The 22,451-nt window shown below is 56.7% G+C and overlaps 12 protein-coding genes across 12 annotated transcripts; 5 read left to right on the plus strand and 7 right to left on the minus strand.

Moving 5' to 3' along the window:
* Positions 1-456: 456 nt before the first annotated feature.
* On the plus strand, positions 457-2,260 carry EHS24_004374 (uncharacterized protein; the record flags this gene model as incomplete). Its single annotated transcript, XM_028619956.1, has 5 exons — positions 457-548; positions 586-631; positions 671-765; positions 810-1,004; positions 1,057-2,260. The coding sequence occupies 5 exons, from the start codon at positions 457-459 to the stop codon at positions 2,258-2,260; spliced, it is 1,632 nt and encodes a 543-aa protein (XP_028478928.1).
* Positions 2,261-2,418: 158 nt separating this feature from the next.
* Positions 2,419-2,701, minus strand: EHS24_004375 (uncharacterized protein; the record flags this gene model as incomplete). The annotated part of the gene is made up of 3 exons (XM_028619957.1): positions 2,419-2,423; positions 2,449-2,462; positions 2,514-2,701. 3 exons carry the CDS (start codon positions 2,699-2,701, stop codon positions 2,419-2,421), a joined length of 207 nt encoding a protein of 68 aa, XP_028478929.1.
* A 188-nt stretch (positions 2,702-2,889) lies between these two features.
* On the minus strand, positions 2,890-3,618 carry EHS24_004376 (uncharacterized protein; the record flags this gene model as incomplete). Its single annotated transcript, XM_028619958.1, has 1 exon — positions 2,890-3,618. The coding sequence occupies one exon, from the start codon at positions 3,616-3,618 to the stop codon at positions 2,890-2,892; it is 729 nt and encodes a 242-aa protein (XP_028478930.1).
* A 477-nt stretch (positions 3,619-4,095) lies between these two features.
* Positions 4,096-4,605, minus strand: EHS24_004377 (uncharacterized protein; the record flags this gene model as incomplete). Its single annotated transcript, XM_028619959.1, has 3 exons — positions 4,096-4,211; positions 4,257-4,474; positions 4,547-4,605. The coding sequence occupies 3 exons, from the start codon at positions 4,603-4,605 to the stop codon at positions 4,096-4,098; spliced, it is 393 nt and encodes a 130-aa protein (XP_028478931.1).
* A 1,062-nt stretch (positions 4,606-5,667) lies between these two features.
* NAG4_1 (Synaptic vesicle transporter SVOP) lies at positions 5,668-7,417 on the plus strand (the record flags this gene model as incomplete). Its single annotated transcript, XM_028619960.1, has 3 exons — positions 5,668-5,897; positions 5,946-7,125; positions 7,244-7,417. 3 exons carry the CDS (start codon positions 5,668-5,670, stop codon positions 7,415-7,417), a joined length of 1,584 nt encoding a protein of 527 aa, XP_028478932.1.
* Positions 7,418-7,822: 405 nt separating this feature from the next.
* EHS24_004379 (uncharacterized protein) lies at positions 7,823-9,042 on the minus strand (the record flags this gene model as incomplete). The annotated part of the gene is made up of 2 exons (XM_028619961.1): positions 7,823-8,442; positions 8,478-9,042. 2 exons carry the CDS (start codon positions 9,040-9,042, stop codon positions 7,823-7,825), a joined length of 1,185 nt encoding a protein of 394 aa, XP_028478933.1.
* A 396-nt stretch (positions 9,043-9,438) lies between these two features.
* On the minus strand, positions 9,439-10,883 carry EHS24_004380 (uncharacterized protein; the record flags this gene model as incomplete). Its single annotated transcript, XM_028619962.1, has 3 exons — positions 9,439-9,608; positions 10,078-10,536; positions 10,574-10,883. 3 exons carry the CDS (start codon positions 10,881-10,883, stop codon positions 9,439-9,441), a joined length of 939 nt encoding a protein of 312 aa, XP_028478934.1.
* A 451-nt stretch (positions 10,884-11,334) lies between these two features.
* EHS24_004381 (uncharacterized protein) lies at positions 11,335-13,214 on the plus strand (the record flags this gene model as incomplete). Its single annotated transcript, XM_028619963.1, has 9 exons — positions 11,335-11,639; positions 11,676-11,803; positions 11,838-11,992; positions 12,029-12,074; positions 12,114-12,369; positions 12,414-12,698; positions 12,772-12,896; positions 12,945-12,998; positions 13,045-13,214. 9 exons carry the CDS (start codon positions 11,335-11,337, stop codon positions 13,212-13,214), a joined length of 1,524 nt encoding a protein of 507 aa, XP_028478935.1.
* Positions 13,215-13,321: 107 nt separating this feature from the next.
* Positions 13,322-15,277, minus strand: EHS24_004382 (uncharacterized protein; the record flags this gene model as incomplete). The annotated part of the gene is made up of 4 exons (XM_028619964.1): positions 13,322-13,639; positions 13,678-14,506; positions 14,565-15,066; positions 15,187-15,277. 4 exons carry the CDS (start codon positions 15,275-15,277, stop codon positions 13,322-13,324), a joined length of 1,740 nt encoding a protein of 579 aa, XP_028478936.1.
* A 572-nt stretch (positions 15,278-15,849) lies between these two features.
* On the plus strand, positions 15,850-18,068 carry EHS24_004383 (uncharacterized protein; the record flags this gene model as incomplete). Its single annotated transcript, XM_028619965.1, has 5 exons — positions 15,850-15,988; positions 16,035-16,140; positions 16,288-16,538; positions 16,579-16,676; positions 16,728-18,068. The coding sequence occupies 5 exons, from the start codon at positions 15,850-15,852 to the stop codon at positions 18,066-18,068; spliced, it is 1,935 nt and encodes a 644-aa protein (XP_028478937.1).
* An 81-nt stretch (positions 18,069-18,149) lies between these two features.
* EHS24_004384 (uncharacterized protein) lies at positions 18,150-19,125 on the minus strand (the record flags this gene model as incomplete). Its single annotated transcript, XM_028619966.1, has 3 exons — positions 18,150-18,209; positions 18,261-19,013; positions 19,060-19,125. 3 exons carry the CDS (start codon positions 19,123-19,125, stop codon positions 18,150-18,152), a joined length of 879 nt encoding a protein of 292 aa, XP_028478938.1.
* Positions 19,126-19,856: 731 nt separating this feature from the next.
* EHS24_004385 (uncharacterized protein) lies at positions 19,857-21,613 on the plus strand (the record flags this gene model as incomplete). The annotated part of the gene is made up of 3 exons (XM_028619967.1): positions 19,857-20,606; positions 20,647-21,318; positions 21,446-21,613. The coding sequence occupies 3 exons, from the start codon at positions 19,857-19,859 to the stop codon at positions 21,611-21,613; spliced, it is 1,590 nt and encodes a 529-aa protein (XP_028478939.1).
* Between the last annotated feature and the right edge of the window lie 838 nt (positions 21,614-22,451).

Raw genomic sequence — 22,451 nt, forward strand, 5'->3', positions numbered from 1 at the left:
AGTGGCTTTCTCAAGGCGTTTGCATCTCCCGAATAGCTGGGTCCCACATTGACCGGCAAAATGGCCGGTGGGGAGGGACGTTGTCGATTGGTGGAGAGCCGTTCACAGATAGCTTATCTTTTCCCCACTTGCTGGTTCCTGGCGTCGCCAGCTCCGATCTACTCCGCCGAGCCGGCGTGACTGCTTGGCTGAACGGTCAACGACGACGCGGTTACATTGGAACGTGGGGGAGAATGATATCGACCAGTAACCCGCCTGATACAAGATAGGTGAGCGGAGAATGCTGTTGCAACGATTGGATTTCGGCAATCCAAAAGTCCGACATGGCAGACATGGAGATATCGCATGTGGAGCCTCGAGATATCGAGAAAGCGCAACCCTTGCGACATTGCGACACTTATAAGACTGCTTCTGCATAAACCAAGTCTCCCTACACATACACTTTCGACAGACAACATGGTAGCTGCCAAAACGCTCCTCTCCAAGCTTGAGGCGGAACATCCCGAGGGGATGACAGCCAAGGACATGCTCCTTTCCAACACTGACCTGTGAGTTGGGTAACTGAAACCATGTCTGACATCCCAGTTTGCCAGTATCGGACGACAAGAAGACATGGAATCACTTCTCTTACGTGAGTGGAATTTTGTCTTTCCAAAAGCTGACGGTTTAGGTGTCATTCTGGATTGCCGACTCGTTCAATCTCAACACTTTCACAATTGCTTCGTCAATGATCACCATGGGTCTCTCTTGGTGGCAAGCCTTCATGTAAGCGAGCACTGGATCACATGTTCAGCGACTCACGCGTTCAGTTGCGTCATTATCGGATACACACTCGTCGGTCCCCTCCTCGTCCTCAACGCCCGCCCCGGTGCCGTCCACGGTATCATGTTCCCAGCCGTGAACCGTACCACTTTTGGCATTTTTGGATCCCTCTGGCCCATTCTTAACCGTGCTGGAATGGCATGCATCTGGTGGGGTGTCCAGGCGTGGCTCGGCGGAGAGTGGTGAGTAGTTGTGTTCATCTGGCGTGTGGCGCAATTTAACCTTTGGCTTCAGTGTCTATGTTCTCATTCGCTCCATCTGGCCATCGTTTGCTCGCCTCCACAACAGCATGCCCGCGTCGAGCGAAACTACAACCGCATACATTGTGTCCTTTATCATCTACTGGATTCTCTCGCTGCCTGTCACCTACGTCCCGCTCCACAAGCTTCACTGGTTGTTCATGGCCAAGGCTGTTGTTGGCCCCATTGTCGGATTTGCCCTCTTTGGCTGGTCCATCACCCGTGCTGGCGGCATCGGTCCCGTCTTTGCGCAAAAGTCGTCACTCCACGGCTCGGACCTCCACTGGGCGATGCTTACCGCCATTTCGTCGTGTACCTCCAACATGTTCACACTGGTGACCAACGCGCCCGACTTTGCGTCGCGCGCCAAAACTCCAGGTGCCGCTGTCTGGCCTCAGCTCATTGCACTCCCCGTCGGTTTCACGATCACCTCGTTCCTCGGAATCGTGATTGCCTCCACCTCGGTGCCTCAGTTTGGTACCCAGATCTGGGACGTTGTCAAGATCATGGACACTATGCTCGACAAGGACGGCTCCTCCAAGACCCGCGCGGGAATGGCGTTCATTTCGGCCGGCTTCATCTACGTTCAGCTCCTCCTCAACGTCGCCGCCAACAGCCTCAGCGCTGGTTGTGACCTTACGGCCCTCTTCCCCCGGTTCATCAACATTCGCCGTGGCGGTTACATTTGCATGATCGTTGGCATCTGCATGAACCCTTGGCTCATGTACAAGAGCTCGGCCACTTTTGGATCGTACCTTGGCGCTTACGGTGTGCTCCTCTCGTGTATCGCTGGTCCCATGATTACCGACTACTGGCTGGTTCGCCGTGGTCACATGCGCCTTCACGACCTTTATACCTTTGAGAAGAGCGGCTGGTACCATTACACGCTGGGTATCAACTGGCGTGCGTACGCTGCCTACCTCGCTGGCTTTGCCATCAATGCTCCGGGTTTTATTTACTCGTGCAACCCAAACATCAACGTCCCCCTCTCGGCTCAACGTATCTACACCCTGTCCTGGCTCACCGGCACTGGTGTCTCTGCCCTTGTGTACTACATCTGCTGCTTTGTCTCTCCTCCTCCGGGAATGAACAAGTCGTTCGAGGAGATTGACGAGTCAGAGTTTAGGCTGGAGCTCTTTGACGCTGCGCCACCTGTGGACTATAAGGATGGCGCCGATGTCCAGGTCCAAGCGGTTTAAGTTTGGACAGTTGTGTTTGTACCATATGTGTTTGGGGGTATTTATTTACGAAAGGTTATGGATGTTAATCGGTTCTACGTTGTGTATCCACTTGCGCCCCCAAATTGCTTTCTCATGACGGACTCGAGGCCCAGATATGTGTGCCTCTCAGTTCGCCGTTAGCCTAATGGACTGTCAATAATTCGCACCAGCGCAGTTCTCACTGGGAGTCTAAGTGAGACCTTTATTATCGTCAGCGGTCTCTTGGTCGTACAAGAAGGTGGACGAGGGCCGCAAGGCCATGAAAGCCACCAGGCCGAAGAGGACGAGCATCGCCATGAGCAAGTGATAGGTGCGGTCCAACATGTGTTCATTGACAGGCACCTTGATGATATAGTAGGGGAGGTCCTCAAACAGCAGGAGGTCGTAGGCGGCGACGTCAGCAAAGTTTGGAGGTGCCATGGTAGGATTTGTCAAAGAAAGGAGTCAATGCGAATGGTTAAATACGACTGCAGACTGGTGCAAGTGTGGGTCCCAAGTTCTCACTCTCACAGTGAGGTCCGGCCGAGGTGGATACTGACTGTTTATGGCATGCGGTTTCTCACTCTAGTAAAACCCTACACCTGTTCTAAATACATACCTCTGCCCTTTCAGTCCTCAGCCAGCTTGATGTTGCGCGCCTCGCCCCGCTTCTGGACCATTTGAGCCATTTGTTCACCCTCGGGTGTGCCAAGACCACGGAATCCGTTAACGACACCGCTGTAGTCACCGTCGCTCAGCTCCTGGCTAAGCTTGAATCGGCCCTCGATGCGGTCAATCGTGATTTCGAGGCCGACGATCGCCTTCTTAAGCAGGTCGGTGTACTTTGTTGGCGCATCCGACACCTTCCAAGGGTTCTCGACGTGGCCTGCTGCGCGTTCATTCTGGTCGGTGAGGTCGTTGACCTGCTTTCCCAGGAAAGCGGTCGTCTCGTCGCCCGTCGAATACACACGGAGCTTGCCGTAGACCTGAACGGCCGCGTAGTCCCAGGTCGGAACCACCTTGCCGTTCTGAGGCTTGGTCTCGGTGTAGAATTTGGGCGTGACGTACGAGTGCACAGGTGCGTTGAACAACACGAGCACCTCGTCCTCCATGACGGGGTTCTCCTTGGCCGCTTCGATCAAGACCTTGGCCTGAGGGTTGGCGCGAGCCATGTGTGCACGGAGAACGCCAGGTGTACCATCGTCAGGCGTGTCGATGACAAAAGGGATGTGTGTTGTTTGCAAGGTGGCAATGCTAGGATGTTTGATTGCCGTGGTGAACATGCCAAGAGGGTAGGAGCGCACAAACTGCTGGAGCGTCGGGACGTCGAGCTCGGCATGAGCTGGGCGGATGTACATTGTGCGATAGAGTGTTGCCTGTAGGCGAGGAATAAGTGTTGGTCTCAAAATCTTGGAAGATGGTGGAAGACGAGATCTGGGCGTGTTTATCAAGAGTTGCATGGCCATCGACTCGGTGAGCATAACTCGTGCAGTGGAGGTCCGACGGCCGGTGGACCGGCCGGCGTTGCGGGGCCTCATTGTTGCAGCCGACGGATGGATAATAAACGAGCCAGTGACATTGTCCCGAAAGCACATCGACTCCACCAGTGAAGCCCGTCGACTCGACTTGATTGCCGAGTGGGCGATCAAGCGCAGCCACGCATGGTCCGACAATGCGAGTGGAGAGCTCTACGGCGTGACGTCTTTGCAGACCATACGGAGGATCCACAATCAAGGCATGCAAGGCACGTACTGCCCGCGATCGTGTATTCATTTTGCTTCATCTTTTGCGTGTGGCAGTCACACCCCGCGCTGCACATCCACTTTCAGAGCACTCTACTGGAGCCAGTTACCGACACTCTTGAGCGACGCGTCCCAGCCTTGGCCGCGCTCAATCTCCTTGAAGCTGTCAATGTCCTGACCCTCGAGAAACGCGTAGAGGTGGGGATAGGCTATCAGTCAGTACTGACGCAGATGTACATGTGAGTGAGACTTACATTCGCCGCTGCTGGTCTGTTCCCAGCGGACACGCTTGAATGCCGACAGACGTCCATAGTCAATCTTCAAGATGGCAACCGAGTCGACGTCGGCAAAGAAACGGTTCAGCACGCCAGACACCTGCTGCACCGTCGACATGTGGATGTAACCGTCATTGGAATCGAGCTCTGTGAGGAAGAATTCGTGCGACGATGGGATGGGCTGCGGGAAGTAGAAGCTAGGGCGTGATGAGCACAGGGACCACACGGTGGTTCGAGTGCAAGGGCAAGAGATTCGTGCTTGAACTTACCGAGAGTCCACCGCCGCCGAGGGGAAGATCTTGTAGACGTAGTTGGGAGACTGGGCCATGGTGCTCAAGCGACGTAGCCCTCGCAGTGCTTGCATGTGAGGTAAGAAGCGATGTGTAAGACCCACACCACGGTGTGACGATGGTGATGGTGACGGTGACGCAAGAAAAGCGGAGTTCGGTACAATCTCCATTTTCGCCTCAGCGTTTCTTAATCGAGCCCCACGTCCAGCCTTTTTCGAGCCTCTCGTCAAGATTGCAAGGTTTCGCGGCGCCCTGAAGGTCTTGGCAAAAGTTGCAAGCCGACATACAGAGTGCTGAGCGTGTATTCTACTTGCGTGACAGTGACGAATCGAAGCAAGTGGAGAGACAGAGACACGCCCAACCGCCGACCCCTTGTTCACAAGCGCGCGCTCCAGCCAGCTGCGCTGATGTGGGTGGGAGCTTGACCAGAACTGACCTACCGCTGTCCCGCCACCTCCCGACTGGCCACTGGCCACTGGCGTCACACAGTTCCTCACACGCAAACATGCAACGGTACGGCGATGATACGAGCTGCTACGCACCTACAGGGCCAGCTGTCGCGGGCCGGGCCCACCGTTGTTTTAACGCCCTCGGCGCCCTGTGTAAACCCGCCACACCCCACAGCTCGCCTCTGACTAAAACCCCGAGATTGCCTTAAAAATGACGTGTCACACTGATAAACCGCTCCACCGGCCGAAAGCCCTACTAAACCCGCGGCCAGTTGACGCACCACCTTGGCCACTGCGGGTCTTCTCGCGTGGCTTGCACGTGACCGGCCAATTGTCCTGAAAACCGTCCCTCGGTTTCCGTGTCGACGCGCGGATCTACGAGCGGACTTTGACGGACAGGTGCATCTCACTTCTATACCTCCTATCCACCGGCTGCAGCTAACTGAAGATCTGATGGAGAGCAGGGGTCAGAAGCCATATATACCTGATAAGATGCGACTGACCCACAACAACTCCCCAGTCTGATTTTCGGTCACTTACACCTCCTGTCTCTCACTTGTGGCAACTGTCCACCTATTCCCCCGCATTTCGCAACCCCGCCGCCCACCCACTTTCCCGACACACCTCCAGCCACAACCCCATCAGCACATCATGATTGAGCCTGTCGAGGCCGAGTTTGCCAACCCACCAATCTTCTCAAACCAGCAGGAGCGCATCCTGGAGGACGAGGTCATCGAACAGCCTGGTGCCATCACCCACGCGTCGGACGACGAGACTCGCGCTGGCACCCCCGAAAATGAAAAGCTCAAGGGCAAGATCATTGTTGACTTTGAGCCTGGATCCCGCGAGGACCCCCGCGAGTGGAACAAGGGACGCAAGTGGTGCGTGTTCAACAAATGTGCCATAGAGCAAGTCTGACTGATTCACAGGTTTGTCACTCTCTCATGCGCCGCGCTTTGTTTGACAGTGGCACTTGGCTCTGCCATGCCCACTGGTGACCTTTCCGGTACCGCCAAGGGCCTTCACGTCTCGGACGAGGTCATCTATCTCTCCATCACCCTCTTCGTGCTCGGTTTTGGTGTCGGCCCCCTTCTCTTTGCCCCTCTCTCGGAGATGATTGGTCGCAAGACTGTCTACTCGATCTCGATCTTCTTCTACTTCATCTTCACCCTGCCCTCGTGCCTTGCCACCAACATTGCCACCATGCTCGCTGGTCGTATGATCGCCGGTATCGCCTCGTCTGCGCCCATGACCAACGTAGGTGGCTCTATTGCCGACGTCTGGGCCGTTGAGGACCGTGGTATCCCCATGTCCATCTTCTCGATGACTCTCTTCATGGGTCCCTGCCTGGGTCCCCTCTTCGGCGGCTGGATCGCCCTCAAGACTGGCCAGTGGCGCTGGATCTACTGGGTCCTCTTCATCCTTGTTGGTGTCGTCGCCGCCTTTACCTTTATCGTCCCCGAGACCTACGCCCCCATCATTCTCCGTCGCAAGGCTGCTCGTCTTAACAAGGAGAACAACACCGACGTGTACATCTCCAAGCACGACCTTGGCAACACCACCACCCTCAAGGAGTCGATCAAGGTCTCGCTCATGCGCCCCTTTGTCCTCATGTTCTGCGAGCCTATCATCCTGTTCATGTCGTTCTACCTGTCGTTCATCTACTCGCTCCTTTACGCCCTCTTCTTTGCGTTCCCCATCGCTTTCGAGGAGATCCGTGGATGGAACATGGGCATGACTGGTGTGTCGTTCGTCTCGATCATTATCGGCATCGGTCTCGCCATGTGCATCATGCCCGTCCAGGAGAAGCTCTACGCTCGTCACTGCGCGAACGGTGCCGTTCCTGAAGCCCGACTCTACCTCATGATGTTGGGCTGTATCATCATGCCCCTCTCCCTCATGGTCTTTGCCTGGACTACTTTTGAGAATGGCCCGGACATCATTTGGGTCGGTCCTGCCGCAGCTGGCGTCATGTTCGGCTTTAGCATGCTCGTCATCTACATCTCCGCCAACTCTTACATCGTCGACTCGTACTCTGACTATGCTGCGTCTGCCGTTGCCGCCAAGACGTTTATGCGTTCCTGCATCGGCGCCACCGTTCCCCTTTGGGTGAGTTTTGTTTTCATGCGAGGAAAAATATTTTTAAAGGCGGAAAAAAAGCACTGCCACAAAACTTGCCCACACCTCCTTTCCTGCCCAAGCCTTTGAACGAACGCTGACGGCCCAGATCACTCAACTGTTCCACAACCTTGGGTTCAATTGGGCTGGCCTCTTTCTCTCGCTCGTTGGATTTTGCATTGCCCCCATCCCTTTCATCTTCTTCTTCAAGGGAGGAGCTGTTCGTGAGCGCTCCACCCGTGCAACGAAGAACGGGGCCGAGTCCCGCGACGTTGCTCACTAGAGCTCTCTTTCGCCGGGCGTGGGGGGGGGGTTAGACTGGAGGAGCCATTTACACATATATATACAACCACCTCGCGCATACTATCATACTTTAGACACAACATTCAATCATGCATTGCAGTATAATGGTTTTACGTTCTCGGGGCGGAGGTGATTTGTTGGCTGCTTTGGATTGTGGGCGCGGGCCGGGCGGGCGTATGGCGTGGGCTGTGAACAGATTGGAGCTGATTCAGGCCTTGCTAGACCAGCCTGATAGAGCGACGCAGTGTCGAATCCACACCCGAGTGTCTCGACGCAAGATTCAATGCAGGGCAATGTCCGTTGCTGATATAACCACATTACCACATTGCAACCCCCTGTCTTCATCATTCATGCTAATGTACGACGTCGACATGACTACCCCCTTTCAAGGTCCACTACTCTTGTCCATCCCCGCAACAAGCGCGTTGAGGCCGGCCAAGAACCGAGACTCAGCCTCAGGCCCGTGCCAAGCCAGACTGGGCTCAATATGGATTCCCCCTTCGTCAACCTGGATGTCAACGCTGACGCCATCGTCTTGGAGACCCCTGAGGAGTGCTTTTCCCTCATCTGCAAATGACTCGAGTTCGCCATAGGAAGCGTACACGGGTGTGTCCTTGAGAAACGTCCACGTGCCGCGTGGCGCAAGTGGTGGAGAGAAGAAGGGGTGTAGTGCTGCCTCTGGTGTGTAGTACCGCATGGCTGAACGAATGGCACGTTTGAGCTTGTGTTTGAAGACAATGTCGTGCGGGCTTGACCACGAGGGATACGAAAAAGTCAAGTCTACCCAGGGTGAAGACATGGCCAGGGCGCCAGGCATGGGCTGTCCCAGTTCGTGAAGTTGGGTCACCAGGGCCATCGTCAAGTGACCACCAACGGAATCCCCCATCACAATAATGTCTTTGGGTGAAAAGCCGAGATCACCAAGGTACTTGTATGCGGCCATAATGTCGAGAAGTGGAGCTGGGTATGCGGTATCGGTACTGAGGGTCTTGCGATAGTTGGGTGCTAACGTCAGTTTGAGTTACAAGAACTGGACTCACTGAACACACGCAGTCTCGTCCTAATGGCGACCTTGGCGCCGAGAGGCAACGCAGTGGGGTGACCCTCATTGTAGCCGCCGGCATGAAAGTAGATAATAGCTTTTTCTCCCTCACACGCTGGCTCCTGACCCCTAGCGAAAGCGTTCTTGGAGGAAAAGATGTAGAGGGGACGGTCGATTGCCTCAACAGGAGCGCCAGGTGGGATGGTCGCGAAACCCCTCTGGTCCGCCAGTGGAAGCGGCGGAACGTGCACGACGTCAATGTTGATGGTGCTGCGCATCTCCTTGGTAATACCAATGATATGCCTTGGGATCGCCGAAGCCCCCTTTACCGTGTCTGCAGGAGGCAGGAATGGGTTCAATAGCGACATGGTGCGCACGCCGCGGAAGAAGAGATATCGCCACAGAGTTGTGTATCCGGTGCGCGTAATGTAGTAGCGGGTAACGTTGAACGGCAGAGTCGATAGCACCAATACGGCGACACCGAGCTGCCATATGGCATGTATTGGGCGAGGCCAGCTGTTCGGTGCGCCCATATCGGGAGTTGTCCGGAAGAGCGTGCTCATAACGACGTGGGTGGGTGGAAGGAAGTACCTCGTACTCAAACAACAAGACTACTTGTGGCACACGACATCGATATGACAGGATGGGGACTTGTAAGTTCAATCCTGTTCGTTGAGTCATGCTCAACGGTCATCTGCGAGACTCCCCGTGCCGACGAGAACGAAGAGTTTATGGTTGGCCGTGCCGGGGCGTTCCCGGATGACCGTGGCGGCCCCGAATGACCGTGGAGCTCACACACCAGGGTTATTCCGCATTCCGCTTTCCGTCCATGTGAGTCTGTATGTGGTATGCCTCTTGGCTGAGAGGTGGGCCGCGAGTCACCCCCAAGTGCGGTTTGTCACTGAAAAGACCGTACATCAACATTTCGTAGATGACTATTGCGCCCACATATCCGACAACTAGAATTGCACCTTCTCTACGGTCTCCAGGCGGAGCGTCTCGGCGTCACAAGGGAGGAGGAAACCTTGGGCCACCTGATGTCCTATGGCCACACCGGCTTGATGGCGGTAGTTGGCAACCGTTCCGTAGAGTTGGCGGAGCCTGTCTTGGGAGAACTTCCACTCGGATCCTGGCAGGTTAGCACGCAAAACGACTCTAGAACCTACCGCAGTACCACGACGGCCGGCCCATTGGCGTGGCAGCGACAACACGGGAAGTTGGCACTTCTGTATGAAGAGACCGCACCCCGCCCATAGCGTTTCCATATTCGTCACGGACAAGTTCGTCGCTCTCACCAAGCGTTTCCATTACTTTGCTGCTCGGCGGAGGCACGTTATCCTTCCGCGTCCACCTGTCCGCCGCCTCAAAAACGGCCGCATAGACGAAAGAGTTTGGGAACGTGCTCCACTCTGCACCACCCAAGTCGCACTCATCCCATCGGTTCTTGTCAGACGCCGAGAAATAACGAGATTCCCGGTGGGCCATACCAGCCACCTCGTAGAGTCTAAAGCTGTCTGAGTCGGGCCTGCGATGGGATACGCCACGAGTTTGGCCCGACACGCCACAGCTCCAGCGCACCGATTGAAATTCGGCCTCACCCAAAAGTTCAATCACTTTGACGCCCGGGGATGGGTCGGGGAGGGCTGGACCACCAGAGGCGGCAGGGATGAGTGCGTTATAGGGGTCCCCACCATCAGGGAGGCGGAGATGAGACGAGTGGGTGATGAAGCGACGTGTAACGCCGCCCGTCTGGCTGATACCGCTCAAAAAGACACGGGTGGCGCGCAAGCCCATCTCGCCGCTGCGAACTGCGGCCGACGCCGCCACGAGTACCTCTGGCGACTGTGGGGTTGCCGCCCACCACTGCTCCATAAACTTAGTGTACTCGTCCTCGAGGGTCTGGCGAGTAGGATTGGGCGTAAATGGAATGTTATCCTTGAAGTCCTTGGCGAGGGGGCCGGGAAGGAAGGTCATCGTCTGGTATCGATTGGGGTTGGAGGCTTTGACTACGCCGATTGCCACCGGGGACTGTGAGTCTACCTCCATCCAGGCGTGGCCTGGTGTTAAAAGACGATCATTTTCAATGGTGCTCACCGTTCCGCATAATCCAGCGATTCGAGGCTCTCCAAACGCTTGTTCCCGACCAAATGTGCGACGTCTCCGTCACCACAAGGCCGCTAAACTTGCCGACATCACGAGGGCAACGGAGGAGAAGACGAGTGCAAAAGGGAGCGCCAACTGCAGTGCCGGAGACGAGGTACTCGCGCTGCTCGTAGTCATATTCAGGCAGAAGGTCGACGTGGTACGGTTCTAAGATTGTTGGAGCAGAGTCGACTGTGGCAGGCAGGTATGTGACGGTGGGCAAAGAGATGGGCTGACTGAGCGAGTCAGTGGCGATTGTCATTGTTGTGGACGTGATGATTGTGGCAGACGAGAAGACTATCAGCCTTTATCTGCATCTCCACTACCTAATCGTTACTCGTTTGTGTCGTGTCGCTCCGTCCTCCTCAGTGTCATCCCCAGCTCGGTGGACGAAGTGTTGGCGACCTTGTCGGGCCGACAAGGTCGCGAAAAACATGCGACAGTGCCTGAATAATCGCGCCGAGAATCTCCATTCGATCCGCCCACCCGACAGTGTTTTCAACAGTACAATCTATCGCCACTCACTTGTGCGACTATCACCCGATGCCCCAACCCCTTGTCGAGGCGGAAGCATGGGCCAGCGCCAAGGACAACTGTTGCCGATAAGCGGTTCCGCACGACGTTTATAGGCGCCCTCTCAAGACCTTGTTGTCTGCTCAGACCACCGGACCCCAGTCTGCGATAGCCCTCACCAACTCGACCTGTTTCCAACCATGCCCCACAACCAGTCACCTGGCGATGCCACCGTCGAACTCAAGGATGATACTCTGACCAAGATCACCTCCCCCAATGGCGATACCGACAGTGACCAAGACGTCTACAACAATACCGAACACGTATCCTATACCGAGGCAGAGGGTCGTCGCGTTCTTTGGAAGATCGACTTGGTCCTTCTCCCCCTCATGTGCGGCTGCTACATCTTCTCCTTCATTGATAAGACCTTGCTCAATTACTCGTCGACCTTTGGCCTTCAAAAGGCCCTTCACATGGAAGGACAGGACTACTCTTGGACCGGAAGGTGTGTTCGTTGAGCGACACCTGGCTGACTTGGCAGCATCTTCTACTTTGGGTACATGCTCGGAGCGATGGCCTGGTCAAAGCTCGTCCAGCGCTTCCCCCGGCACGTCGGCAAGCTCATCTCAAGCGCAATCTTGATCTGGTCCATTATCATCCTTCTCACTCGTGCGTAAGCAAACTGAAGTCTTCTGACCTCTAGCCCTCTGCTTCAACTTTGCCGGTATCATGGTCAACAGATTCTTTCTAGGCCTTATAGAGTCTATCACAGGCCCTGTTTTTGTTGTTGTGACAAGCAACTGGTGGACCCGTCGCGAACAGGCCTTCCGCACTGCCTTTTGGCTCGGTGGCACGCCTGTGAGTTTTTTGCTACATGGTCTGAGCTGATCCCAGATTGGCAACTTCGTGGGTGGCCTTCTTTCGTATGCCATCGGGCACAGTGAGTCCTCCGTTCTATCTTGATTATTGCTCACGCCAGTCCACTCGTCAATCCCCACTTGGAAGATCTTCTTCCTCTTCTTTGGCTCGTTTTCTTTCGGCTTTGCGATCATAATGTGCATCCTCATGCCCGACCACCAACGCAATGCTCGGTGGCTCAACGCACGCGAGCAAGAGATCGCCATCGAGCGCGTCCGTGCCAACAAGACGGTCACCTCGGACCACCACTGGAAGTGGTCACAGTTCTGGGAGGCTTTGTATGACCCTCAGACCACCCTGTTTTTTATCACTGCCATGTGGGTTTTGATCTTGCAATGTACACCGAGCTAACCCGTTGCAGTGGTAACACCATGCCCTCGACCTTTGCCTCTCAGTTCTCTTCCCAGATTGTCAAGGGCTTTGGGTTCACTGCCATTCAGACTACCCTCGTCTCGACTTGCCCCGCCGCCTCCATCCAGCTGATCACCTTCCTTGGAGGCTCTTGGCTTGCTGGGCGTATTCCCAACTCACGCCTGATCCTGGGAATGATCTGCTCCATCCCTCCACTCATTGGCGCATCCCTTCTGCACGTTCTCCCGACGTCGAACGTCCATGGCAGGCTGGCGGGTTATTACCTGACGTACACGTGAGTGGCATGAGTGGGGGTCGTCCTTGATTTATATATATATATTAAATCCTTGAAAATGTGCTGAGTCCAGTCACACCATGTCTTTCACCCTCGCGACCAGTCTTATGGCCTCCAACTATGCCGGTCACACCAAGAAGACAACGGCTACTGCCATCATCTACGTTGGTTGGGCTGCGGGGTTGATCGCCGGTCCCCGTAAGTTTTCTCAGTTTCTCTTGGGGATGAAAAACTCACAAATTACAGAATTTTTCCTCACTAGTCAGGCTCCAAACTACCAGATGGCGTTTGAAATGCTCAGTGAGACAACCTTGTTTATCAAGAGTACTTTTCTGACACACTACAGTGGTGTGCTATGCGCTCATGATTATCGTTCCACTGCTTCAGCTCTTCTTTTACATCCGTGAGAACCGCAAGCGCAACCGTCGTGGCGGAGACGTCGTGGACGAGGGCGAGCTCGAGTTCACCGACAAGACGGACCGCGAGCAGTGGCGCACGTTCCGGTATGTCATGTAAGAAGTATAGGTTGGGTTGTTTGAAAAGGAAGGGGGTTATTTGTTATCCCCGTGTGGCTCGTACTGTACATAGTTTCTGGTGGAGACAGGACGTTTTGGTACAACCTTCTAAAACATGAACTCCCCTGTCGTTTCCTGCATTACATCTTTCACGTCAACATACCCTTGGCCCTTCTTGAGCCTCTCCACCACAGCGAGCAGCAGCTCTCGCGTCAAACGAACGTTTGTACCCCACCGCTCGCTCCGTTCGAGATGATCGCAAAGCCACGCTCGATAAACCGGGTCCGTCGTGGAAATACCGGCCATGAAAAGGGCAAACGGCCAAACGGACGAGGGCGTTCCGCGGCGCACCGGGTCTGCGCGAGCGGCAATGTGAAGGGTGAGGATGCGAAGAACGGAGGGATGTGGATTGAAACCAGGCAGTGTCTGAGGTTCAGCTTTGGGGACAAACTCTTCGTACTCACGCAGATGTAATTAAGATAAAGTAAATCCGCATGGTAGCTCGCCGTCACTACCCATTGGTTATAGTGTACCGCGTCTGGATCCCCACCTTCGTCATGAAGGTCCACGCTCAGGAGGTCCGCTTCAATCTCGCTTCTCAAGCGCGCGACTTCATCTGGTCGCACCCCGCGGCTGCTGACCACGTCTTCAGTTAAAGCGTTGTGAAGTCGTTGGTCGATATCGGAAACTCGCAAACGAAACAGGTTGGAGCGAAGGAGCGCAATCGCTCCGCTCATCCCGTCTCCGGCGGGCGAACTGTCGAACAAGTCTCGAAGTGTTGGTACGCTCCGCAGCTGACCGACAAGCCCGCCCCCACCAAGTCGGAAGAGGGCTGCTCGGCAATCGACGTATGCGAGCCTTAGCGTTACCCTCCGCGCAAAGCCGCCGACTTCGCCCACGGCTACCACACCCCTCGGACTCGTGATTACGTCCCCGGCGACGTCCAGCAGACTTCGTACTCGCTGAATACTTCCATCGCCACAGGTCATATGCTCGCGTTTGGTGAGAATGAAGATTGCCGAGAGAAGGCCTTCGACGTCGATATTCACGACGTTACCCGAGATCACTTGGACGAGGGCGTCCGTCGCTGCGGTCGTGTGCACGTCTGCTTTTTCCAGATAGGTCGGGTCAGTTAGACCCAGATGCGATGCCGAATACGCCAGTATGGCGTGGAAGAGGGCGGGAAGGTAGAGAGCTCTGGTGAAAGCAGAGACGTAGAGGTTGTCCGAGTCGCGAGTCCTGTCCTCGACTTTGGCAAACGATTTCATTGTCTGTTCATTAGTCAAGAATCTTCTAGGCTCTCACCTCGAGATAGTGCTGAATCAGGTGCCGGTTATCGCCATCAACGAACGGGGTGTTGACCTCGTTCGTGTCCACCATTGTCGAGTCGGCGACTCGTTGGCCCAAGGGCGGCTCGTTGGAATCAGCTCCACTCCCACTTGCAACTGGGGTGGACTCGAATTGCAAGTCGTCCAGCGGCGGAAAGTCATACGACAGCATTGGAGTGATAAAGTCCAACCCAGGGACCCATCCCAAATCTCCTGCTGCACCGAAGAAGTCAAGCCCGTCGTCGAGGACAGGCGATGACTCCATCGGGATAAGGTCGCCGTTACTGTGTGGTCCTGCTTCGACATTCAAGTCGCTTCCTGCTTGCACCTGTCCGCCAGCCAACCCGTCGGGCAAAGACAGCGCGTGTCCCTCGCCAGTCCCCGAATCAGAGTCGATGAAAGTGCGCCGCCGCTTGGGAGGTGGGACGTACTGTTCACCGGGCTCGGGAGACTGCCAGCGACAGTCAAACGCCAGGCGATTGCAGTTACTACACTTGGTCGCCTGCAAACTGGAAGACGGAGCGGCTTCGGTGCAGCGGACCTGGCAAGAGTGAGCATGTGTAGCAAACCCGCTCACCGTTACCCACCTTGCGGAAGCGACAAGTGTAGCATCCTGACGTCAGCGTTGTTTGTTTGCATCCTCACCTAGAGCGCTTCGTCGTCGGCGGCGAGAGCGGGGTTCTGATGAAGGCCCTCCCAGGATGTCTACGCTACCGTTCTGAGAGGTTGCGGGCATATGTCCGAGGAGTATGAGGTGAGAAAGAACGAGAGAAGCATATCGATAGAAGTGGAGGCGGCCATGTCATTTCAATCTGAACCCTTGTGCGTCGGATCTGCCCGCCTTGTTCCCGACGACGCGTCGCAGCGGTTGTTCGACCCTGCCGTTGATAGGAACACTTGATCTTGGACCACTTCCATCACTGAGTCGAGTGGGCATGCTCGGCTCCGAGTAATGCGATGCTTTAGCCTTTGGGGCAGTGCGTGAAGCAGTGATCCGACCACTTGCGGGCGGTCCTCATTGCGCACTGGGGGCTCGTTTACAGGAGCGGTGTATTACAGCTAGGATGATTAGGATATTTGATCCCGTCTGATGTAATGACGCCCCATGTCACCCCCGTGTTCCGTCCTCCTCGCTGGCACTGGCGATCTCATTCCATCCACGCCGTTTTCCTTCCTCCCACTCATCCCATCCCACCTCCCCTCCCCCTCCCTCTCCCCCTCTCCCTCCACCGCGTCCTGAAAAGCACGAACAGTACCTTCCGTCTCACTCGTCCCCCCTCCACCCTCCCTCCTTCACCCACTCCTTCCATGGCCCCCGCCGTCTCCAACTCGAACGGCGTCATGTCGCCCCCTCAGTCTGTTCGCTCTGCTCCCCAGCAGCCCCCCCGCGTCATCCTGGGAGGCAACTCGGCTCGTATCCTCTGCGTCGCCGACATTCGCGGTGACTGTGCGTTTGCTGCCTGCTATAGCGTCGCCGCTGACCCTGTGCACAGACCATGAGCTCAATCGTCTGATCCAAGAGCACGAGGCCACTGCAGTCATCCACACTGGCGACTTTGGCTTTCTCAATGCCGAATCACTGGAGCGCATGGGCGACAAGTGAGTCTTTTGAACTAGCATTGCTGACGAGGCCAGGATACTTCGCCACCTTCTCCAGTACTCGCCTTTGATCGCGCCGGCCACACGCAACCAGCTGCTGCAGATCCCTCAGCAGGCTGGCCGTCAAGCGATCATCAACGAGCTCAGCAACCTCTCTGTCCACTTTCCCCTCTCCCAGTTTCCCCTTCTCCTCTCGGGTTCCATCACTTTCCCCGTCCCAGTCTTTACTGTCTGGGGACTGATCGAGGACGTCCGCATCGTGGAGAAGTTCAGGACGGGCGAGTACGAGGTCAACAACCTGACTGTTATTGATGAGGCGTCCTCGGCTCTCATTGAAACCGCTGGACTCAAGCTGCGTCTGTTTGGACTTGGCGGTGCTGTCGCCATGCACAAGATGTGTACGTCGTTTGCGTTTGGCGGCAAGCTAACTGTGTGCAGTTGACAATGGCGAAGGCCTCGCGACCATCGCCGGTGGCCAAGGCACCATGTGGACCACTGCGCTGCAGATGGGCGAGCTGGTTGAGACTGCTCAGAGGGTGGGTCGCATGCAAAAATGTGGGGGCACAAACGCTAAACGGAACCTACAGGTGTACGACCCAACTGAGACCCGCGTGTTGATCACTTCAGCGCCCATCAGCCGTTTCGGCCTGCTGTCGCTGTTGGCGTTGGCGGTCAAGGCGGACCTGACCATTTCATGTGGCCTGCACTTCCGCTACCCGGCCTCGCTGAACGACTTTGCCGTCCACGGCGACTTTGAGTCGTACCGCACCAAGCTGGTCGCTGCCCGCGACAGCTTTATCGGTGTCTACGACGTTGTCAAGGACCGGGTGGAGAGTAGTTTGAACGAGCACCAGCACGTTCTTCTCAAAAAGGTCCTTGCCATGGTTCAGAAGAGCCCTACCGCCGACGACAACACCTGGACCAACACTTGGCACTGGGTGCTTGCCGACGCCATGTACGGCCACTTGCTGCTGGCGATCACTGATGGTCGCGTGTCTGCCGAGATGAGGAGCAACGGTCTCAACTTTGCCCACCGCGCCAACCAGACTCAGCAGCCACCTAGTGCAGCCTTCCAGGGCGGCCCCGCTCCTCTGGCTCGTCCCACTGCCGCAGACATCTCCAAGGCTGGTGCCGGTGTCCCTCCCAAGCCGGTAGCCGCAACCGCTTCCGTCAACACTGCTCCCAAGCCCGTCCCCGCGAAGCCAATTGGTGCCCCCGTCAAGCCTATTCCACAGGCCGGCAAGCTTGTTCCTCAGCAGCAGCAGCAGCAGCTCCCCCTGCGTGGTGCTCGCGGCGCGTCTAGCAACTTTGCTGGCCCTCCTACCGCCATTCCCGCGGTCAGCAAGTTTGACGGCAAAAAGGACCGCATCACGTCCCCAGGACCCACCAAGTCCAAGCAGGGAACGCCGGTTACCACCAGCGCCGCTCTGCCCAAGGAGTCAAAGAGGGGCGACAAGACGAACGGCGACGGTGACGAGTCTGAGGGACCCAAGCCTGCCCCCACTCCGAAGCGCTTCTCCCTGTACGTCAAGGGCTTGCCAATTCCCACTACCGAGCCCGAGGTGAGGGCAGTCTTTGGCTCCGAGGCCGACAAGATTACCGGCGTCAAGCTTGTGTACGACCAGAAGCAGACTCAAAAGAACTTTTGCTATGTCGACTTTGCCAACGAGACCGACATGCACGACGTTCTCAAGCTTCACACCTCGGGCACCATCCGCGATGCCACCATTGTCATTGAGCTTTCCAACCCTCCTATCCGCAACGTGAGCACCACTGGTGAGCGCGGTGGCCGCGGCTCGCGGGCTGGTCGCCGTCTTGCCCGTGGCGGCAGTACGTCGTCCAAGGAAGCGTTCAGGTCCGAGCCACAGTCCGAATCCAAGTCTGAGACGCCAAAGCCCGACGCTCAGACCAAGAAGACAGAAAAGTAGAGCAGCAATTGCATTGTCATATACATTTATACCGTCACTTTATGCAGAACAGCCTCCCAGCGGGGGAGGCCGAGTGCGATTTTATTCTGCTTTGCGGATCACGACCACGTCCGTGTTGTACTTGTACTTGAAGATGCCGTTCTGAGACACAGCTGTCAGCACGACGACGCGCCCGCGCGCGCTGTAGCTCACCTTTTCGTCAATCCATTCGTGTGGGCCGTCCGAGATAATCTTGCGAACGTCCTTTTCAAACTGGACGCGCTTGTCGCCATTGAGGTGAGCTTCGGTGAGGTACGACTTTGAGAAGAGACGGTCCACGACCTGGTCTTCCGTCATACCAATCGTCCAGGAGAATTGCTTCTCCTCGGCCGGCTGGAAGAGCTCCTTGTACGCCTTGGAGTCAAACATGGCTCTCCAGAGCCCGCGGTAGTACTGCGGCGTGCCGAGGTCGTAGGCCTGGTAGTACTCGCGGAGCTTGTGGTTCCATGCGTCCTCGTTAGACTCGAGGTTCCAGATGAGAACGAGCGGCGCCCCGGGCTTGAGTGCGGACGCAATCTCAGTGAGCGCCTTTTCGTGGTCGGGACACCAGTGCCATGCCTGAGCAATGATGACTGCGTCGGCCAAGCCCTTGTCGAGACCAGTCTTGGTGAGGTCGTCAAAGCCGCCGTCCACGGTGCGTGCGTCCACACCACCCTCGAGAGCGTCTTGGGGTACCTTGGCAAGGCCGCGCTCCCAAGCCCCGCGCATTCCAGAGCTTGGCTCGACGGAGACGAGCGTCTTGAGGTTGAACGACGGGTACTCCGGGGTGGCGGGGGCCAGGAGAAGGCGGCTAAAGATGCCAGTCCCCGATCCTGGTTCCACAACGGTGAGACCAGGCTTGTCGCCAATGGTCTTGTAAATGTAGTCGAGGGAAGAGGCCGGGTACGATGGGCGAGCACGGTCATACTAAAGTGTGAGTGTGTGTCGACATATGCAAGTTCTTTGTGCTCACGAGATCATTGGTGCCCTCGCCAAAGCCCGAGACGGCGACACTGTGGACGTGGGCTGCAGAAGACATCTTTGTGAGGGTTGGCAGAACGCGAAGGGAGCGTTGCAGCATGGTGAAATGGGAGGAATGGAGAATGGAACGTTATTTATGTAAGCTGGATAGGCACACATCGTCACCTCGTGTGGACTGAGCCGAGATGGCCGAGAATGGCGTCACCACAGGTCTATACTGGGGTCGGTCGGCTACATCCGAGTCGAACCATATTCATCCCCATCGGTGTTCATGACACGACTCTGTTAGGAAATGCTCGGCATTGTCTTTGGTGAGACGACTACTCTGAACAGTACGGATTTTGTCGGTCGATGGGGATCCTCGACGGTCTTTTACGAGAGTGTGAGAGGAGTGCTAGAGCCTGCCCATGACTTTTGCGTGTCAACAACAGCCTTGGCGTCGTGCGCAAGCTATTGCCGGGAGTGACCCGCATCCCGCAGGGCCCTGCAGTACGCAACTGGCCGTGTTTGGCAGTTGACCAATTCCAAGGAGCACTCCACTGGCCACTGTACTGTGCTGCGCATATGTAAATATCTAGGTCTGGCACTGAACGCCAGATTGCTCTTGTTGCACCCACAGACGTCGCGCAGACGACCCAGGGGTGACAAAAGGTGTCCCAGGCACGCTCACGCAATAAACCTCGCTGATGGCCACTGGCCACTGGCACCGATGCCCACCTAATCTCCTCTGATCCTTTGATAGCGGAATGGACTTGTCTTGTCCATCCCTCTACACACTTTTTGCACACAATGTCGGCTGTCCTCACCCCGGACACTGTGTCGGCCAACAACCCGGTGACTGATGCAAGCGTCCCTGAATTCCTCGTCAAGATGGGTCTCGAGCTGCCAGCGGACCAGCTGCCCGAATACACTGGCTTCCTCAAGGGCATCTGGGAGGTCTGGAACGAGGTCGACGGCATGGAAGACTACGTGCCCGCTGTCGACGAGACTCGCTTCCCCCGGCTCAACGTCCACCGCCCCACGAACGAGGAGAACCCGGCCAACGCCTGGGCCTGGCGTGTGACGATTGAGGACCAAGAGAACAAGGGTGGTTTACTCCAAGGCAAGACTGTCTGTCTAAAGGACAATGTTGCGGTCAAGGGAGTGCCTTGTCTCGTGGGCACCGACTTTATTACCGACTGGGTGCCCAACACGGACGCAACGGTTGTCACCCGCATTCTCAAAGCCGGTGGTACGGTGCTGGGCAAGGCCGTTTGTGAGAACCTGTCGCTTTGGGGCGCGTCCAACTCTGCCGCGACGGGTCCGATTTCCAACTTTCACGCGCAAGGATACTCTGCTGGCGGGTCCAGCTCGGGCACTGCTGTTCTCGTCGCGCGAGGGGACGTCGACCTGGGTATTGGAGGCGACCAGGGAGGGTCCATCAGAATGCCTGCCAGCAAGAACGGCCTGGTGGGCCTGAAGCCGACGACGGGTCTTGTCCCATACACGGGTGTCGCAAGCCTTGAACCCACTCTTGACCACGTCGGGCCGATTACGAGGGTAGGTGACATGCGTTGGACAAGGCGACACTGACAAACAGACTGTGCTTGACAATGCGTTACTGCTTCAGGCCATTGCCGGCGCCGACGGCATCGACGACCGCCAGCAGGCTGGGTGCCCGTTCCCAACCCAGGTGGCCAATTACCCCGAGCTGGCCCAGCTAGGCGTCAAGGGTCTGCGCGTGGGGATTCTGAAGGAGAGTCTGAACTGTCCGATCCACGACCAGCGCGTCAGCGACTTGGTCGTGCGCGCGGCGTCGGCGCTGGCTGAGCTTGGCGCGACTGTGGGCGAGGTGTCCGTTCCAATGCACCGCAGAGCCCCCGACTTGTGGGCGGTCATTGGACGCCTCAGCTCTGCGGTGTCCTGGACAGCCAAGAACTGTGGTCGCCGCCAGTTGTTTCTCAACGACCTAAACGACAAGATGGTCCCTGTGACCCAAGGGCGGTTTGACAAGCTGTTCCCTTCTGGCGTCAACACCATTGTCAATGGCCTGTGGGCGTGGGAGCACTGTCCTCCGACGCTCCTTGGCAAGGCCACCAACCTCGTCCGCAAGCTGCGAGACGAGTACGACAAGACGCTGGATGACTTTGACGTTATTATCACGCCGACCATTCCGATCCTTCCGCAGCGGCTGGCGCCTCAGGATGCGTCGCCGGCCGAGCAAATGGCCAGTGCGGCAGGCTTAACACTAAACACATCTGCGTTCAACCTGGTAAGTCTAGGGTACGGCTGTTATAGCGCCACATTTGTGGCCACAATGTGGCCTGTGGCCTGTGGCCTGTGGCGACCCGTCGCAAGTCTTGTGAATTTCTTGGACGGCGGCGGCTGAAACCCAACAGACTGGCCACCCGGCGCTGACCATCCCCGTGGGCGTGCTCGCTCCCGATGACGGCGAGCCCGTGCGGTTGCCTGTGGGGATGCAGGTGGTGGGCAAGTATTATGACGAGACAGTGTTGTACCGCGTTGGGCAAGCGTGGTCGACTGCCCATGACTGGCAGTCGTTCTAAATGTGTATCGATCAAGATGGATGGGAGCAGGGAGCTGCAGGTACTGTAGGTTTACACGGTCTGTCAGCGTTTCCTGGAACCGAAATAGAGTGTGCATGGTCCGGCTTTGGTAACCCTCTTTACGATTCTGTACCTCTACGTGTCAGTCAGGTATGCCAATGTGTGGGCCGTGTATCGCCAGGGTGCCAGGGTCGCGCCAGGGCGGCAGAGGCAAATGAACGCTTGCCACCGCTGTGTGATCTGTGAGAGTGGGGTTTGCGCGCCGGTAACAATGGCCAAGACCCCCCAGGGGTTTTCGGGACCCGTTACGGTTATGTATGTGTGTACGCATGTACCGTACTTTTATGTGCACAGAGGTGGGCGGCCCCTCTTCTACCCTCCTTTTCCCCGCACGTCGTCCCGTTCCGCACCGACGGCCACCACAGGCCACAGGCCACAGGCTGGCCTGTTGGTGCATGTGGTCGGCTGGAAGAAGAATGCACGCTCGAATGCGTGGCCAAGACAGCGCGCGTGTATGTACGCGCGTGTGCGGTGCCTGGTCGGCTGCGTCGCGTGTGCGGCAAACTCCCAACCCCCCCCCCCCCCCGGGGGCCGCGGGCGCGTGCATATGGTCGAGATACTGCGCGGACCGTGTCCTCGGATGTGCCCTGGCGCGGGCCCTGGCATGTTGGAACCCTGTGTCTCAACCGACAGGACGCGTCCGACGGCAAAGATCCAAGAGATCCACCCACCCCCCTTGTCAGCGCAGCCCGTTTGCAGCCCTTCCTCCTCGTCGTCTCACTCGATCCTCTCACTCCCTCCTTTAGACTCACCACCATAGAACATCCCTCCTCGTCGA

Source organism: Apiotrichum porosum (genome assembly GCF_003942205.1).
Source record: "Apiotrichum porosum strain DSM 27194 chromosome Unknown scaffold_2, whole genome shotgun sequence".
Lineage (NCBI taxonomy): Eukaryota > Fungi > Basidiomycota > Tremellomycetes > Trichosporonales > Trichosporonaceae > Apiotrichum > Apiotrichum porosum.